Raw genomic sequence first — 17690 nt, 5'->3', positions numbered from 1 at the left:
TTGAACACACAAAAAATTAAGCAAACACGCACAGGAACATGTAGCAAAGGACACACTGAATATAGAAGTGGTAAGCTATAAAACTCATACATAATAGAACTGTTTATTACACACTAAAAATATCCACCAAATAATATAATGTGTTAGTGATATTTTTTAGTCAATATCAAGACGAGCAAGAGACAAAATGGAGCAAAAGAAATATGTGGGAGTAGTAAATTCATATTAATTTACTTTAAAGTTTACTTTTATGACATATGAATAGGACTAATACTAACTTGTGTGCACTAATAATAACACAGACAATGAGAATTTGCATAAGAATATAACAGCAGGTGGCAGAAAGCCCAGCAGAGATAAGATCAGGGCAAATTCTATCAAATCACAGGAGCTTCTTCAGCGTTTCCCAGGTTAGGTGGCTTCTCCCTGGGCTGCAGTGTGCAGTTTTTCAGGCCGCCCCCCCTTGGGCGAGTCCCACGGGCTGGCTGGTGGGACTCGCTCCTCCCTCACAGGGGTAACGAGGTTTTTCGAGGACAGACGTCACCGCCGGTACAGGCTGTTTGTCCCACTCTCCCTGGAGAAACAGATATATGATGTTTTTAACATCTGATGTGTTGTTTGGTTGTAAAAACTTTCAAATAATGACAAAATTGGTGGTGTCCTTGATTTTTAGACAGCAGATTTTACTGAAGTAGTTGCACAGTTGTAACAGAATAGTGTATCAAACATAGTCAACATCTTAAAAAATAACTCAAGAACACTTCTTTTTTTATTTTGGCCTTGAAGATATTTTTTGTAGGCAGAGCTGTAAAACTGAAAAGGCTGCTTCCTTCCCTTTTTACCAGGCTCTGTCTCTCAACATTAGTTTGTGTTAAAAGATTCATTTCAGTCCACTTTTATGCAAATTCTTCTGTTAATTTATCACTCAAGTTACACGAATAACCTTGTTTACATTGTGCAGTTTTATTAATGCTTCAAAAATAATTTGCTGTGGTGATTTATGATCAGTTTTTCCACTTATGATGTCTGTGCTGATTATCTGCTCATTTAGTGAGAGTGAGAACATGTGTGCATCTAAAGCTGCAGTCAGATCAAAATTTGTGTGTGGTATGGCCAAAAGCAGGGGGAGATAGTCAATTATAAAAGTTGTAAGTTGTTTTATTAAATATTTTCTGTCGTTAAACTCTGCCGCTGCTCTTGCACTCACTGCTGCTTGTATTATTTGCTGGGCTGATATGAAATAACAATATAAAACAATATTTCCCGAATGACAGGTCCCTAACACACCCAAAACCCTCCCCTCTCAAACTGGCTGGAAACTGGTGCGCAACATTATGTCCTGCATCAAAGTTCAATCAGACTAAACTCTGCAAAGCAAAATAGGCAGGTCACTCTGCCACAGAAATTGAATGTGTCTTGCCTTGTTTAACATAGAAATGAACGGGAAGTCAAATCGGGTCTGACTGCACCATAACACTGGCTATAAGCCTACTGTTGCATTACTTTGAATTTATTTCACGCATGATTGCTTCCTCCAAAATATCTGGAAAGCAGTTGTGGTCAAAGTCTTTAAACTGCCTGCCAGTGGTGGCACTATTAATGGAATCATTTCCAGCCTCTCTAAAGACCCCCATGTTTGTTGATATTAAAATGAAAACTCTCAACAACATTAGCATACATGTGCTGTATGTAGAGATCCAGCAGTACGCTTTGTGAGGTCCTCACTTTTCCTGATCTGGATTTCCCTTCTACATGTCTTGTTTGGCCTGTTCTTTGCTGCTGATTGTTTCCAAACCTAGATCATCTCTGGTCTTTGTGACTCTCCGCCTAGTTGTGCTCTTGATGTATTCACCCAAACACTGGAATCTGTGTTATGTAGCTGTCCTTGTTTGCACTTGCACAACTGATGTTGCACATCACGGAGAAATCTTTTTCTGACAAAAAAACCTTGAAAGGCCTCCACACAGTCTTCTACTGTAATTGATTTATTCATTCCAATCCAGACATCTTGTGTGTGTATGTGTGTGTGTGTGTGTGTGTCAGTGTTAAAATTACAAGTTAACAAGCCGTTGGTTCAGCCTGTCAGACTGTACTGTCCAGCTAATGTCTGCTTTTGAACTGGTTTAATTGGTGGCTCGGCAGTCTAGTGTGTGTGTATGTATGTGTGTGAGAATTGGGACTCACAGGAAAGAGTTGTGCAGTCGACTGGTTGCAGTGCATAGAGAAGGGCGCTGTATTATAAAGGGAGTCCAGCACCTCTCCAGTGAATGTGTCCCACTGTAGTTGAGAATACTGCTCTGTCACATCAACCTCACCACACACACACTGGTCATTTTCCTGGAACCTGGAGGGCGGATTGGATAGAGGGAGGAGAGTGAGAGGTTGAAGGAAAGTCAATAAAAAATTGGGAGGGAGGTGGAGGGAGGTAGAGTGAGACGGAGAAAAGAAAGGGAGAGAGATTGGGGGAAAACAAGCAGTAAGAATCAGTATTGGGAGAACAGTTTCACTTTAAAGGACAAAGCATCTGGTTTTTTCGAGATTAAAAGAAGTAATGTGGTTCCTCGGAGTGAAGGACAAAACGGAGATGGATGAATGTTGAAAACAAAAATTGCTTAGTCACAGGAGATGGGAGAGGAAGATGCAAAATGGAAAAGAGAGAATGAAGGACAAGAGGAACAAGCAAATGATTTTTAGGAGGAGGGGAGAGAGAGATGGTTTGTGCGTGTGCTACCTGTTAATGAAGCTGAAATATTTCTGCAGGTATCCTGCGTCGACATGGCTCTTGCAGAGCTCCAGCTGAGTGCGAGGGTAGTAGTGAATGTAGTTAACACACATTTCCTCCATGATGCCAAAACCTCCCTTAGGAGAGAAAGGGATTTGGAGGGAGATGGGGAAGAAGACAAAGATGTAGTACGGAAGGCAGATGAAGGTATTAAGGGCGGGAGAGATGGGAAGGATCACAAAAATGAAGGAAATATGGTGAGTTTGAAGGAAAAAGATGAAGGAAAGAGAAAGATTAGAGAAGGAATACTCAAGGTTATTCTGTTGTCTTTGCTCAAGGTTAACTTTGGCAATATGAAAATAACACTGTATATTGATAGTGTGACGCTCACCACGGTAGGCTTGCTCCTATCTTCTGTGTTATAAGTACACTTTGTTATGAGGACGTCACCCTGCAGGATCAAGCACAAACACACCAGCAGTTTGCCATATTTTAAGTTTAACAAAGAGCACTAAAGATAATTTAAGGTTACTGGCAGAACGTTAATTATTTAGGAGAGGCCGGTGGCCAGTGAGACAGAATGTTGCTTTGTGGAGCACAGCTGCTGCGGTTTTGTTTTGTCTTGTGTGTGTCCCGGGACAGACCGCTGGGAATTTCCCATCACAGCACTGATTTTACAGCCTGTCCCTATTTTCACTCCATTTAAGCATCTTACAGCAGTTGTACAGCAGCAAGGTGTTTTAATTCAACACTTTAAATGCAAGGAGGAAAGAATACATCTGGCACTACCGTTCAGAAGTACTTGGCTCAGCTAGCAGAACAGAAAAATTCACATTCTTGTCTGAGTGTAAAATCTGCACATTGGAACCATGTAATAGCCATGGCCTTTGGTCATTTCAAATGCAGGCATAGTCATCAACTTTGTACTTACAGGTAAAACATTCACCATTTTCCTCAGAACTCTTATAGTCTATAAGAAAGAGCACAAAAAGAAATACAGTATATTAAAGCAAAACATCAACTCAAAATTTATTTTTATGATTCCAATGTTCTCATATCTGTATTTTTGGACATGAAAACATCCTTAACACTCAAAGTGTGAGGTTGAGATCTGTGATGTGATGTTCATCGACAAAATGTTCAGGTCAAAATAAGTCCTCAGCACTGGAAAACTAACAAAGTATTTCTACAATATATTTTCCTGTCTAACATCTTAATTTTGTGCAGAGCCGAACATGTTGTGTACGGTAGATTTATTTCAAACACAGCAAGATAAAACACTGGTTGCTCTTGATGCGTTCCTTGGAGGCAGCTTTCATAGTTATTAGCTGTGTGTGAAAGGCTTATTAGCTTTGCTGAGAGTGGTCTGATAAAGTCTTCATATGCCTAATGAGGCTGCAGGGTTGAAACACCACCACACAGGTACACTCAGACTATTCTGCCATCGCCAGCAGCTGGAGATTTTATCGGGCAGTCTAGCAGATGTCCTTCTCTGCTCTGTGTGTGTGTCTGTGTGTGTGTGTGTATGTGCCTGCCTCAGGATATTGCGCATAAATAAAACACAACAGATGTGAGCTGCTGTCTCTCAACATTGTTAATGTTGTTGTTTGTCAGTTTTGATGATGAGGGTTGAGTTGAAGGGCAGGAGTCTACTAGATGGAGATTTTGGTGTGCTATACTCGATTCATTGAAGGCCTATAATTTTCTGTAAAATACCGGCGGGTCAGAAAATTTCAGGTGAGGTCAGGTGATCAGTGATTGCCTGGCTATGAAGGTGTTCAATCAAAAATATTACAAACAAGATATGCTGTCCATTTTTATTATCATCACTTGTAAAAAGGTCATATGGAAATGTTAAGCGTGTATTATGCAAATTATTCCTACAAGAATATGTTAAATAATATGTTAAAGAAGGCTGGTGATATTCTACATTTTTTTACTGTCAGGAAATCCCACAAAAAGACCAAAACCAACAATGAATTGATAGAAGTACTGTCAGTGTAGCCAAGCCTGATTCCTCTGTGCCAAAAACTATTGAAAACATCAGTGAGCCACAGTGTTGCACTGACTGACATCCTCCTTCATTATGAAAAACCTGCGCACTGTAGTTTATAGGGGTCAATGCCACATACACAATCATGCTGCTGTAAATACTCACTAGAGCACCACATGCATATTAATCAACCACTGAAAAAAGGCCCCCCCCCCCCCCCTCAGCTGATTAAGGAAATTATTGAGCATTTTTAAAAGAATGAAACAATACATTTGTAAGATGTTTTTATAACCCTAACCGATGGACTTGAGGCTAACACATTGTTGGTTTGGGTCTGTTCATGGGATTTGTTGACAGTAAGAGATATACAGAATTATGCCATTTATGCGATTTAATATTCTGGCTTTTCATAACCTTTGTAGCACCATTTCTTGAGCCTGCAACTAATTAAAGAGTATGGTACATGCAAAAGAAATTTTGTAATGGATCATTACAAAATGATCAAGCTGTACAGTGCCACTCCCTTTGCCCAATTCTTTAAAAAAAAATCACAAGGCCATTATATTCACTTAAACTGAAATAATGTGGAACACCTTGTCCTAAACTACATAAGCTTTATGTGTATATGGGTCGTGCACAGCGCAATTAAAGACTAATTCTAAAAAGACTTTACTGTAATGAAATGACTTCGGTTGGTTTTTATTTTAAAAGGTGCAGAAGAAGCAGCCAACAGCCAGCTTCAGTCTTCATTTCTCACTTATTTATTGAATCTTTGTCCTCTGGCACACAGCTCAGCGCGATGTGAAGTAAAACTCACTTTTATCTAATCTAATACAATATCAGGCACAATATACACAAGAGGATCTTTGCACCGAGTTCCTCTGGATAAACCGAGCCCTGCTGTCGCTCACCTGGTAGTGTGTGCTGAAGTGCTGGTCCTCCTGTACCACCTCCAGCTCTTTGCCTCCCCTCACCAAAACTGTCCTCACCCCACGCCCCGCCAGGTGGGTGTGCAGCTGGGATGCAAATATATAGATGCCTCCTGGAGGCAAAGCCTTGAAAAACAGGCAGACAGACAGAGAGAGAGACTCAATTTAGGCTCCAAAGATTATTGTGCTCAAGGGACCAAAACTTGAAACAATATGAGCCAGCTCAAATATTTTCTCATCATTCTTGACATTTGAGCATTAGAATCATTAATACTTTGATAAATAAGAGATTTATTGAATACATACAGTCTGGGTACACTTGGAGGAGCAGTACCCACTGAGGTAGAAGGTGTGTTGTTTGGGTGGGATAGCCATGATAGGAGTGTAAACAAGGCCCAGCTCCATGATCCCTGCATCATACCGCCTCAGACTGGGGGTGTAATACAACCGTATCCCTGATGAGTCACTCCGGCCTGCATGAAGAATATCATGGATCATTAATGTATTTTACCTACTGTCAGCTTGCTAGTAGATCATGTTAATATATTCAATACTCAAAACAAATTTAGTATGCATGAATAAATGAATAATACATTTATTTCAGGTGCTGTTCATCTCAACAAATTTAAGATTTCTGAGTGAATAATTACAGACAGCAGAGAGATTATAATGTCACTGAATTTCACAGGTGTGATGAGCGTATAATGTGTATGGAACAGAAAAGACTCAAATATGGCAATGTAATAGTCTATACTATCTATAATAAGATATTAAGAGGTGATTTTGGTGATATTTCTGATGTGGGTTTGGGGTTTAATTTGCAATGTCCCCAGTTCAAGGATCTTTGTTGCATTTCTCTCTAATCTCATTTCCTGTCAACTCTCTAATAAGGGTATAAAATGCTCCAAAATACTTAAAAAGAAAATTAAAATCAAGCTAACTGAGCACATCAGTGTTGCTATTATTGGGGTTTGACCTTTAGTGTCAGGGATTGTAAGCTGATCCAAAGCCTTTGCTCTATGTTCAACTGCAATAAAAGTTTTGAGGAAGAGATAAGATGATATACACAAACGTAACAGAAAACGACGCTAAAACAAGACGGATGTGTAGAGAATTAAAAATAGATGTGTGTGCGTATTCTAAGGTCATATCAGGATAGGGAAAGCAAAGTCTATAGTGAGATCAAAAGGTTTATCTGAATTTTTTTTTAATGAATTACTCTGTTGAAGATAAGCCCGGAGCTCCTCGGGAGAAATACAGAGAATTCTGCTGCTTTTGTGTGTGTAAGAAAAAAAAAAAAGACAGAGTGCATATAGTATGCCGAGGTTCAAGTGTGTGCGTGTGTGTGTATGTACCAGATATAAGGAGAGGGTTGTGATAATGGACCTCCAGACGAAGGAACCTTGAGGAACCCGGTCCACCCATAGGCAGCCCTGCATCAGGAGGATAGTAAAAAGCCTGCACGAAAACACACACACACACAATTTATTATTTATTGCACAGCTGTTTTGAAGTAGCAAAGACTCCTCTCCACATATCTTACAGATAATTTAGAGCTGCTGAGTAAAAATGAAGTTTTTGTAACTTATCTGCAAGAGTCAAAATGCATTTTAATGCATTTTATTCCTATATTTATTAATATTAAAACGTTTGAACATCTCCACAATATGCACAACTTGTGGTTTGCTGTTATATTCTGTTAAGAGTTGTATTAGAGATAGTTAAAGATAGCTTAGTGTTTTAGTGGAAGGAACTGAACCATATTCACAAACTTTCATGCACTAAGGTAAATAAGGTAAAGTAAATTTCACATTTTTTGAGGAAGGAGCTAAAAAAACAGATTTTTTTTTAGTATACTGTCATTCCATTCAAAGCAGACGTTATTAGAGGATGACAGAAAGAAGTCACTCAGATGTACATTCCTGTGCAAACATGTACCAATTAAAGTGTTGAAAGACATATATCAGGCCTCTTTGGAGTCTTGACAGATGTTTCTTAAACCTCCAGATGAAAAAGTTTTATTTCACAGCAGGATGTTAAAATTCAGTTTCAGACTTCTATCCAATCAATGTCAAACCCGTCCTCCACCCTCTTAAGGATGTGATCCCTTGTCAAAGCGGCATATCTAAGGAATCACTATTATATCAGACTCTTATTCACCTTCTTGTGCATACTGCAAAAATAATAGGTAACCTCTTGTGATAGACTCTACTAGTGTGGCTTTCTACACAAGTTGAAGGGATGTCTACTCACAAACTCCCAACCAGTAGCTGATTTTGTTTTCAATCTATTGACTGAAAGTGAATGATTGTGATACAGAACACAGACCATTTGCTCCAAACAACAAAGTATGTTTGTTCCTTGGTTTGAGCCTTCAAATGTTTTTCAGGCCTTTGTGGATCTATAGTCTGGCTCAAAAAATGTTTATTGATCATTTCTACCCTGAGAAAGGTTGTATTCTCATATGGATGCCCCTTCTGGGAGGCCAGTTGAACTTGAGAGGTATATTTTTTCTTTTTCTTTTTCTTTCACTCCATAGATTCTGAACTGATCTACTTATTATAGCTAAGCCACTTCTACTGATGCCGTTTGTAATGCAAGAAAGATTTTTTTTCATTTGATCTTGCTCTCACGTCATAACAGTAAAATCCTTAGAGATTTGCTTTCTCTTCTCTCCTCTCTCTCTCCTACACACACACACACACACACAAACACATCTCTTTTTCTGGCACTGCCCTCTCTCCTCGCTTTCTGACAGTGTCATACATTATTGTTTTTATCCTCTTCCAAACTTCCTGGACTCTCTTTTCCTTCTTTCTCTCTTGTTTTGTGTTTTTTTGTTTTTTTTGCAAGGCAGCATTTCCCTTCTGATGTGGTGCCGTGGAGAATTAAACAACACTATTAAGAGGTGATGAAAGAGCCCTGAATATTTCCCACCTAATCTTGTCCTCACAGCTCAAAGAAGGCACCCTGCTTGTTTTTGTTTGGCTGGCTGTGTTACAGTGGGGAGCAGAGCAGAGAAATATGGTGACAGGTTCACCGTTGCCTGTCCTCTTTGCTTTATGTGACCAGCCGGCTGCTTGCTTGCTTCGTCAGCCAGCCAGTTGGTAGTCATAGTATGTTTCTTGGCTGACTTATAGGATAGGTTCACAAATTTTCAAGTCTGTCTTCAAACAATAGTCAGGTGCCAAATTAATATTGAAACTGTTTTTCTTGCTGTAATCATTGTCCTGTTCATACTGGCCATTAAGAGATCCCATCATAATGCACTTTCAGTGTAAGCGATGGGGACAAAATTCCCCATCATTTACATTGTAAACTCGTTTGGAGGGGATCTCTTAATGGCCAGTTTTAGCAAGAGGAATGATTACAGTGAGCATAACCTCTTTCAGTGTTCATAAGGGCACCAGACTATTGTCTAAAACAGACTTGAAAAATTGTGAACCTATCCTTTTAATGCTAGAAGAATGACTGACTGACTAGCTAGTTGACTAGTTCATATGACGCAACAGGTGCACTAAAGTTCAATTGAGGGCTCCTTCTAGCTCTGGTATCTCCTGAAGGGAAATTTCTGGTTCTTGCTCTTTAGCTGCTAAATGCTCCACAATGGTCACAAGCAAGCTAATTGCTAACTTTGTCTGTGTTGGGCAAGTAGTGTATCAGATTTTTTTCTTGCTGAAAACAGCTGCCGAGGTTGATAAAAGAAGTTAAAAGGTTACATAGATCTGAGGGAAACTTTATAGTCTGGTGATAATTATCAGTGGGTTTTGTCAATTTGATCAATTGTAAATATAAAAAGAGAAGCAAAAAGTTGTTAGATTTTAAATACACATGGAGTCTCATATTACACCAATCTGTCTGTAAAATAATCATCAAGTTGCATAAAACTCCAGTTGATATAACCATCCAGCAGTAGCTGTGAGCTCTGACTGGTTAGATAACTTGCTAATTGTCAGATTAGTAGTGAACAGAACTCTCCATGCACAGCCAGTATTTTCAATCAGGTGCCGGTCAGTTACAGGAACATCTTAGGTGAAGATCAAAGTCAACCACCGTACACTGAATTTACTTTACTGTGACTTTATTAGGAACAAACAACGTGTTTCACCTGTAGCTTCTTCAGGTTCACTCAGCCTGTCAGATTAGTAGGTTGAATTAGAATATCTGCCATGATGAAACCTTTTGTGCCTCTTCCTAAGCTCTAAACATACATACTGTACATGCACATGGTTTTCATCGGTGTTCCGGTGTGTGTATTTGAATGTCCATGTAAGCGAGTGTATGAAATTTTGCATGTGCATGTGCTTCCCACGCACGGACTGTCTCCAAGCTCTTAATAGACTTGTGCTGCGTGTGGGATCATCTTTACAGGGTTTTCTGTTCACATTTCTAGGCTTGGATATTACTCCAGTAGGAGTTTTTTGTTTATCTCTTATAATAGGTACAAGTACTGGACCGAAACCAAGCTTTATTCCAACTTTCTCTTTCAATTAGTTCTTTCAATTACTCAAAAACTTGAGTATGTATAAGTTTATTCTTCTTAATTGACCGTGTGTGTGTGTTTGTGTAGGTGGATGATTCGAGTTTTGAGAATATTTTTATTGCACAGTTTTTGTTTTTTGTGAATAGTCAGTGGAGAGTTCCCACTGGGGTAAAATTAAGAGAAGAGAGTGCTGGTGTCTGTTTCCCATCATACCTCAGCACCCATAGCCCACGCAGCAAGGACATGGCGGCAGGAGTTGAGCTTGCCTGGTTTCATCTTGTCATCACAGGAGCCGCTGTACTCTGGAACATTGCGGACATCCGGAGAACATTCAAAGACCTCTATGTGGTGCACGATGGCCTCGTTACCTGTAGTTATCACTGACTCATACTGACAGAAACACAGAGAGAGAAAAAGAAAAAAAAAAGAAGTTTTATGTGTTTCTATTGCTAACAGCTGTGGAAATAGTGCTACCTCAGATAGGTATGTAAATGAAAACATCAGCACATATATTGCTTTGATTTACGTTTCTTATTTCTAACCATGACAATGCAGCTGTTGTTTTGTTTGGCTCGGCTGGTAAACAAGGAGCAATAATAGCTGCCTGTGCACAATCTCCATCTCAAACACCCACTCTGCTGTTTGCAAATAAACTCTGTGTAAGGGTTTCCATTTTTAGAGGCGTTTATACCATAACAATGTGATTCTTGGGCATGTTTTCCGGCAGCTTCCGGATAAAGCACCAGTAGGTGGTCTCTTGATTTGGGATGGTGACATTTGGCGCCACAACCTCCAGCGTCCGCACATCTGGTGGCAGGGTGGGCGACGGCGTGTCGGGGCGTAGCATCAGCACTCTCTGCACACCTGTGTGGATCCGGGACAGGTTGAGCTGCTCCAGTGAGGTGAGCGGTTGATCCAAGAATCCATAGATGACGTGCACAGTTCCCTCCTGACCAATCAAAAGCAATCAGAGAAAAAAGGATGTTTGATGGCTTCACTGCAGAACATGAACAGCTGACGTGTGTATTTCAAATTAATCGTCTCTCATGATTATTATTTGGCTGAAATGCTCACTAAGGCAAACACAGAGAACTTTTCATTATGTTGTCATAGTGATGAGTATGGTGGTTTTGTGTCTGCAACTTAGAGGCCTAACGTGGTACCATGGAAACCATAATCATTATAGTGAATGCTCCAGTAGATATTGTGCTTATCATTCCAACTTCCTGAGTATTTTACATCTACCTATTTTAAGTCCACCTAGAAACTAACACATTCGGTTAAAATACACTGTATCATTCTTTGGGTTACAGACATGCATTCAAACACCATCGTTCCCTCATCCCTCCCATGTTGTCTTCTTCTTCTCCTCGCCACCTGTTAACTGTCAAGTTCAGTCTGTTCAAGATTGACAGATGTTTTTTTTTGGCTTGTGGCCACATGAGACATATGGAGTGTGACAAGTGTGTTTGCCCTTTACATTTGCTCTGGTAGGGTGGTGAGATAACATGAATGTACGTGGAGAAAAAATTCCTGCTGTAAATCAGTTAAACATTATGTGTGCAACAGCTTTAATACAGGATAGTGAAGTTCAAAGTGCTTTACGGGTGAAAAATGAATAAGATAGTAAAGTTTAAAGGTCTAATTCCTCGCTGTAGGATCAAGGATGTCCTGCACACCATTCTTAACATTTAGGAGTCTTCAGTAATAGGTGTGGTGGGTCAACAAATACAATGCCATGTTTGCTCTGGCCCTGCTCATGTGTAAATGGTTTACACCGCTGATGTGTAAAAATGGTGGTCACACTATTTCAACTGTGTGAACCCGCCTGTGGTACTTAAAATAACTTGTTGCCATGAATTCCTCGAGAAAACTTGTCAAATTTCTGCAATTAGTTGCTAAAGAATCTTGCAGAATTTTGTACAGACATTCATGAACCCCAGAGGCTGAAGCCTGATTGACTTCGGTGTTCCCCTCAGTTTTCCTTTAGTGCCACTATGAGGTTGACATTTCTGGTTTTAGTGAAACTATTTTGACAGATATTTGATGGATTAAGATATATTATGAAAATTACCACATTCCAAGGTGACACCCTTTTCATTCCAATGAAAGCTGCTCATTCGCACTCGAGTTGTGCAGGGATGACTGTTACCTTGAAAAAAATGTATTCAACCTTTTCGAGACATTCCTTTTGTAATGATTGCGTACTGTATATGGGAAAAAGTCTTTTTGAGCCAGCGTGTGTCATGTAATTAATCAATACTACAAAACTACACTACAATACTACACTAATACTAAGTGTGGCCACTAGGTCAAAATCACCTATCAAGCAAGAGGATACCAAATTTCTCTAAGCAGTACACATTGCAAAAATGAACCAACCAATAGTATAGAGTTCAATTTCTGTTAACAAGTCCAAAAATCATTTATATTCATATTCACACTCTGAAATTGTTTTATGAAAACTAATAGACCCACATTCTGCTCCCCTGACATGTAGACACACACATATACAGTGAAAGTAAGGCTTTACACACCTCTATGAGGTAGTCTCTGGGATCACATGTACTGAATGGTCTTTTAAAGAGCAGGTAAAAGCCATCAGGCTTCTGCGTGGCTTCGATCAACTCGTAGTCTTGTTGGCTGTCCAGTGAGACGTTACCCTCACTGTCACTCCATGCATCCTGAAGGAGAGGACACACACACACACACACACACACACACACACACACACACACACACACACGGAATAATTGAGACAAGTCCAAATAATGAATAAAATCATATAAATAAACACACTGCATAAACAAAAATGGACAGCACTTTCTTAAACGAGGATCAGTTAACAGAAACAACTCATTTCCATTTTAAAATATGTATAAATGATGAGGTCGGGCGTAGCAGAGCTGCAATCGCCAAGTGAAATTCATTATTAAATCTTTGCTGAATAAATCTCAGGGGAGCTCAATATCGCTGCAGTAGTATACTCTCCAAACCAGGTTGGAGAGTATACTACATGTGGTACTAAAAATTTCAAACTATAGCAAAAAGTAAACATGGTCGTTGAATTTTGCAGGAAAATGTCGGAAAACAAAACTCAAATGTCAAAATGTCACTGATCAAATAAATGTCACCATTTAGACACAAACATAATTTTACACATATCATATTTTATCACAACATGGTTGCTTTGATAGAGATGTTTCACTGGGGATTATGATCCAATAAATAAAAAGAAATCATTGAGACTGCGGCTGTTGGTGTTGTGAAACCTTTCACAACTCAGTATACAAGACTCTACCTCTCTGCCAGGAGGCTTTGCAACAGCTCAGTCTATCTGCTGCTGTTATGTTTCTCACATTCATATCTGTCCAGAATAGCACCTAAGATCTCTCTCTTTATTTCTGTCTCCATCTCTGTCACTCTTATATAACTGTTCTGCACAAACGGCAAAGATTTTGAAGCCAACAATTTTTGAAAATATATACAGTATATATAAATCTAAAAAAAAAAATATGGGCAATATACAGTATGTGTTGTGTGAGATGGTTAAGTGCTTCAAGTCCTTCACCTGACTGAAGAAAGGAAAGAATATGAGAAATAAAAAGTCTTCTGTCCTTTCATTTCTAGTATGATTTGATGAGACAAAATCTTAAAATTCAAAGCCCCATGTTCCAATTTGAATACATCAATTTAAATAGGGAGTGTGATGTTGAAGTGTTGGTGTGTGTGTGTGTGTGTGTGTGTGTGTGTGTGTGTGAAAGAGAGAAGCGTGGCACAGCAGTGACCTTTCCTCTGCTGGTAATTTTGCCCTCCTGAGGGATGAGAGACAGATGGAACAAGAGGAGAAAGAGCGCGGGATAGCAGGGAGGAGATCAATTTAACATGAAAATTCTTAACAATGATGTCATTGCTACATTATGAACATTTGATTTTAAACTGCCAGGACATAGTTTACTGGGGATTTAGGGAAATAAATGGTCAGAAAAACAAAGCTGAGTTTAGAAATGAGGTAGAAAATCAAAGTACTGTACTATACAGCACTTATTAAAAAAATTCTTGGCTTGTGCATACTTTGTCATCTAATTACATTAAATGTAGTCACATTGAGTTTAATTATGAAGCAACAATATGGACTAAACTGAAATCAATCCATATACCCAAATCCAGAATTATAAATTGATTATCATAATATAAGTAGTCTAAGAGGATTAACCTCAAAGGTAATTTGAGTCTTACTGATCTAACTTAATGAGCCATGCCTCAGGGTGGATTGGCACACTGATAATACTAACACATGCACACAAACGTAAGTATGTTGGCACTAATGAGACACGATTATGTGTTCCTTCTCATCCCTCCTGAAACTGCACCGTTCAGTAGTCTTCATGTTTGTGCCTGGAGAGTGGCCTCTGGAGTCCTGCATGCTCCCTCTGGCCTCTGATCAAATCACAGCCGAAATTCACTGCAGAAATTTCCTCTCTGTGTTTTGTCTCTGCTGAATAAGACCAAAAAAAAAACTTTAAAAATGAAAAAAAAGATGAAAAAGACCCCTGGTAGAACTATTACAATAGTCCCTAGTGCAACCATGTAAAGCTTTATAACTTTTTAATTCATTAAGATTTTTCCCATTTTTTTTCTTTGACATTTTTGTCAGTTCATATTGCAGTTAATGTAAAATGAGATTTATATTGTAGATCGACCTAATTTACTGATGTTTTCTGTATAATGGAAATAATTGTACTGATTGGAAAACTATTTAAAATGTCCTTTTTTTTCTATTTATTGCTGAGGAACTAGTTAACACTGCACACATTGTCTGCAGCTTTGAGTCACTGTTCATCATGGCAGAGGGATACGCCTTTGGAAAAAAAAGACAATGAAGTTATACACAATATTTTGGCTGCTATTACAAGTTAAACTAAAGAAGCTGTGTAAGAGACAAACAGTTATCTCCTTATTTGCTCACAGCTTTGGCTATATTTATGTAAATTGTTAATATGTCTGGCATCCACGGTAGCCTATGAACAACCTTTACAGATTTTGGTAGATACACAGTCTCAGTCCTTATATTAATAATGTGACGCTCACAGACAAAGAAAAGGAAAATTAGAAAATAAGAAGAAAAATGTTTTTCTACAGAGAATGAATCTGGATTGACACTGGATCCTTTTATAACTGCATTGAATTGCTGTAGTATTCAACCTGCGTATGGTTTCTCATTAATATTTCTACATTTAGCAAGATTAATTATTTTTTAGAAAAATTATCAGGAAAATTCAGAGAAAAAAATCTGAGTTAGATTTCTTAAAAAGGCTTGTGTGTGACAACAAATGAAAATGAGGCATTGTACATCTTAATCAGCGCAGGATTCAATTTTGATATGCTAATATCTGCTAATGATCCCCCAATGAACTTCAGCTATTAGTGCAGTTTGAGTGATTTCCAATTAGCAGGGGCCGATAACATCCTTTGTGACTATGTGATCATGAGCCAAGACGTCCACCAGCTCCTCATGCAAAAACACCAATCTCACGCCCCAGGGACCACAGACAAATGAACAACACCAAGAAAGAGGGAAACCGCCACTCCTTAAGGATTCTCATGTAATTCCCATACGTTTATGAGTCTTACAAGCAAAAAATGGGAAGTGAGAATGAGAAAGATGGTTTGAGTTTTAGAAACCTGCTTGCTATCCTCACTTTTTTAGAGGTAAGCCATGCCCTGTCTCAATCATATAACATAGATCCCCATTGCTTACCCCAAAGAAGCTCTTGGTTCCAGAATCCCACAGCACCACCAGGTCAGCGTTGGTCAGCTCCCCACGGTCAGACATACCCAGGACCACGCCACGTCTCAGCTCTGCAACCCTCAGCTCCATGTACACCTCCTGTTCGGCGTAGCTGATGTTCCAGGCCAGCTGGAGCTCCCCGCGTGGGTCAAGTGGCACACGGAAGGGCATGGGGAGAGGCGGGAGAGGGCTGGAGGGTGTTGATTTAAGGCTAGACACTTCAACAGCAGTGGAAGGCGCCTGGTACGAAGACACCAGGATGACCATCAGGGTAGCCAAGGCAGTGAAGTACATGATGGTGACGTCCTGAAGGCGAAGGTTTTTATTGAAGATCCTCATAGTCCAAAAAGATGGATCTCAATCTGCTGAATTTGTGTTTGTATGTTGGTTTTAGTGACTACCTTTTCACCCCTATTTTGTCCTTCAGTCTTGCTCAGTCTCTTCAGCTAAAGTTGATTTGAAGTTCAATCCAAAAAAGTTGTGAGGACAGTTTTTCTCCAGTGTTGTAACAATGCTGTAGTTCTATATGAGGAGTAACTCTCTAAACGCTCACTAGTTTCGTTTTGCCTTGTCAGCTCGGCTCTCTTTACTGGCCACAGAAGACTCACTATCGCTCTTGCACCAGTCAGGTGAGGTTGTTTTTTCTCTTCTTCCTGAGTTTTCTTTCCTCTCAGGCCCTCATTTGCTGAAAAAGTTAAACTTTCTCCTGACTATCACCAACTTTCCAGACTTAAGGTGTCTCTGGTTCCAAGTACTTGTGGGTTTTGTCTCTTTCCTCTGAGCAACTGCTTTGTCTCTCTCTCCGTCTCATCCCCCCTCCCTGGTTTTTAAGAGACTCCTCCCTTGTGAGTTGCCTGTTTTTATCCGCCCTAATGGTATTACATTTGTTGAGGAAAATTGGATTGTATTCTTTAAGCCCTGGGGTCAACCATGATTCTGCACATCTGCCAGTCCCTAATTGATCCAAATTCAACCATGGACATTATCAACAACAATCGGCTTCGACTAACAAAACTTTATTGCTCTCTCCATCTCTGTCTTTTTTGCTTTGGCAATCATGTGTCATACATTTCCTGACATAAAGTATTTCACGCACCATGCCTCTCACCTGGCTTTTTGGGTATGTGATTCAAAGCAGATTTAGGGGGAAGCGAACACTTGTGGAAGCGTAAACAAGGCATTAATGCATTAGTCCTTAAGCCCTCACCTAAGGCTACAAAAGACCTAATCAAACTGTCAATTACGGGTTTCAAAAGCAAGACGGACACTTTCAAGTTGCTTTAAAAGGTTAGTGAAGCCCCTGTGGAAATGTATGTGTGCGCTTGTGTCCGTCTGTGTGTTTGCATTTGGTGAGAAACATGTGAGTAACAGTGGACAGATAGAAGATAAACTGTTCTCTAGCCGGTCCCCACCTTCTGTGCACATTTGAGAATAAATACAGTATAAAAATATAGCAAATAGAGAGCTTGACAGAAGTGATGAATTACAATGAGAGAACACAATGTCAAAGAAAGAACTGTAGAAATCAGAATGACGTAAAATAAAGTTTGAAAGGCACCAACACCACTTGGGGGTTTTGCCAACTTAGCTCGACCAGCCATGAAACCTTCAGTATTATGTCATCAAACAGGGTGGAGTCCTCTTGGCAGCATTTTCCAAACTGGTCATCTAGCTCCAGTTTTTTGCATTGCTGACAAAATGCATTCTGCTGAATACTCCATATACAGTGTATCTGATCATAATAAAGTTTATTTGTGTAATCGTAGTCACAG

The 17690-nt window shown here is 39.5% G+C and overlaps 1 protein-coding gene across 1 annotated transcript; it reads right to left on the bottom strand.

Annotated features, from left to right (window-relative positions):
• Positions 1-31: 31 nt before the first annotated feature.
• On the bottom strand, positions 32-17312 carry dbh (dopamine beta-hydroxylase (dopamine beta-monooxygenase)). Its single transcript, XM_042394357.1, has 12 exons — positions 15889-17312; positions 12665-12811; positions 10819-11076; positions 10341-10517; positions 7000-7102; positions 5951-6117; positions 5627-5770; positions 3654-3692; positions 3114-3173; positions 2732-2859; positions 2185-2344; positions 32-574 (listed from the first exon to the last, which is right to left on the bottom strand). Exons 1-12 carry the CDS (start codon positions 16255-16257, stop codon positions 449-451), a joined length of 1878 nt encoding a protein of 625 aa, XP_042250291.1. The 5' UTR covers positions 16258-17312; the 3' UTR covers positions 32-448.
• Between the last annotated feature and the right edge of the window lie 378 nt (positions 17313-17690).

Source organism: Thunnus maccoyii, chromosome 19 (assembly GCF_910596095.1).
Source record: "Thunnus maccoyii chromosome 19, fThuMac1.1, whole genome shotgun sequence".
NCBI lineage: Eukaryota > Metazoa > Chordata > Actinopteri > Scombriformes > Scombridae > Thunnus > Thunnus maccoyii.
The sequence above is the reverse complement of the archived record's forward strand: the minus strand, read 5'-3'. Positions and strand labels throughout refer to the sequence as shown.

What these genes read in the sequence shown, in the direction of transcription:
- dbh (XM_042394357.1), bottom strand. Translation starts at nt 16,257, where the DNA reads ATGAGGATCTTCAATAAAAACCTTCGCCTTCAGGACGTCACCATCATG. An exon ending in CGTGGGCTATGGGTGCTGAG is followed by an intron (nt 7,103 to 10,340) that starts GTATGATGGGAA and finishes GTTTTCGTGCAG; the next exon opens with GCTTTTTACTATCCTCCTGA. An exon ending in ATAGGAGCAAGCCTACCGTG is followed by an intron (nt 2,860 to 3,113) that starts GTGAGCGTCACA and finishes TTCTCTCCTAAG; the next exon opens with GGAGGTTTTGGCATCATGGA.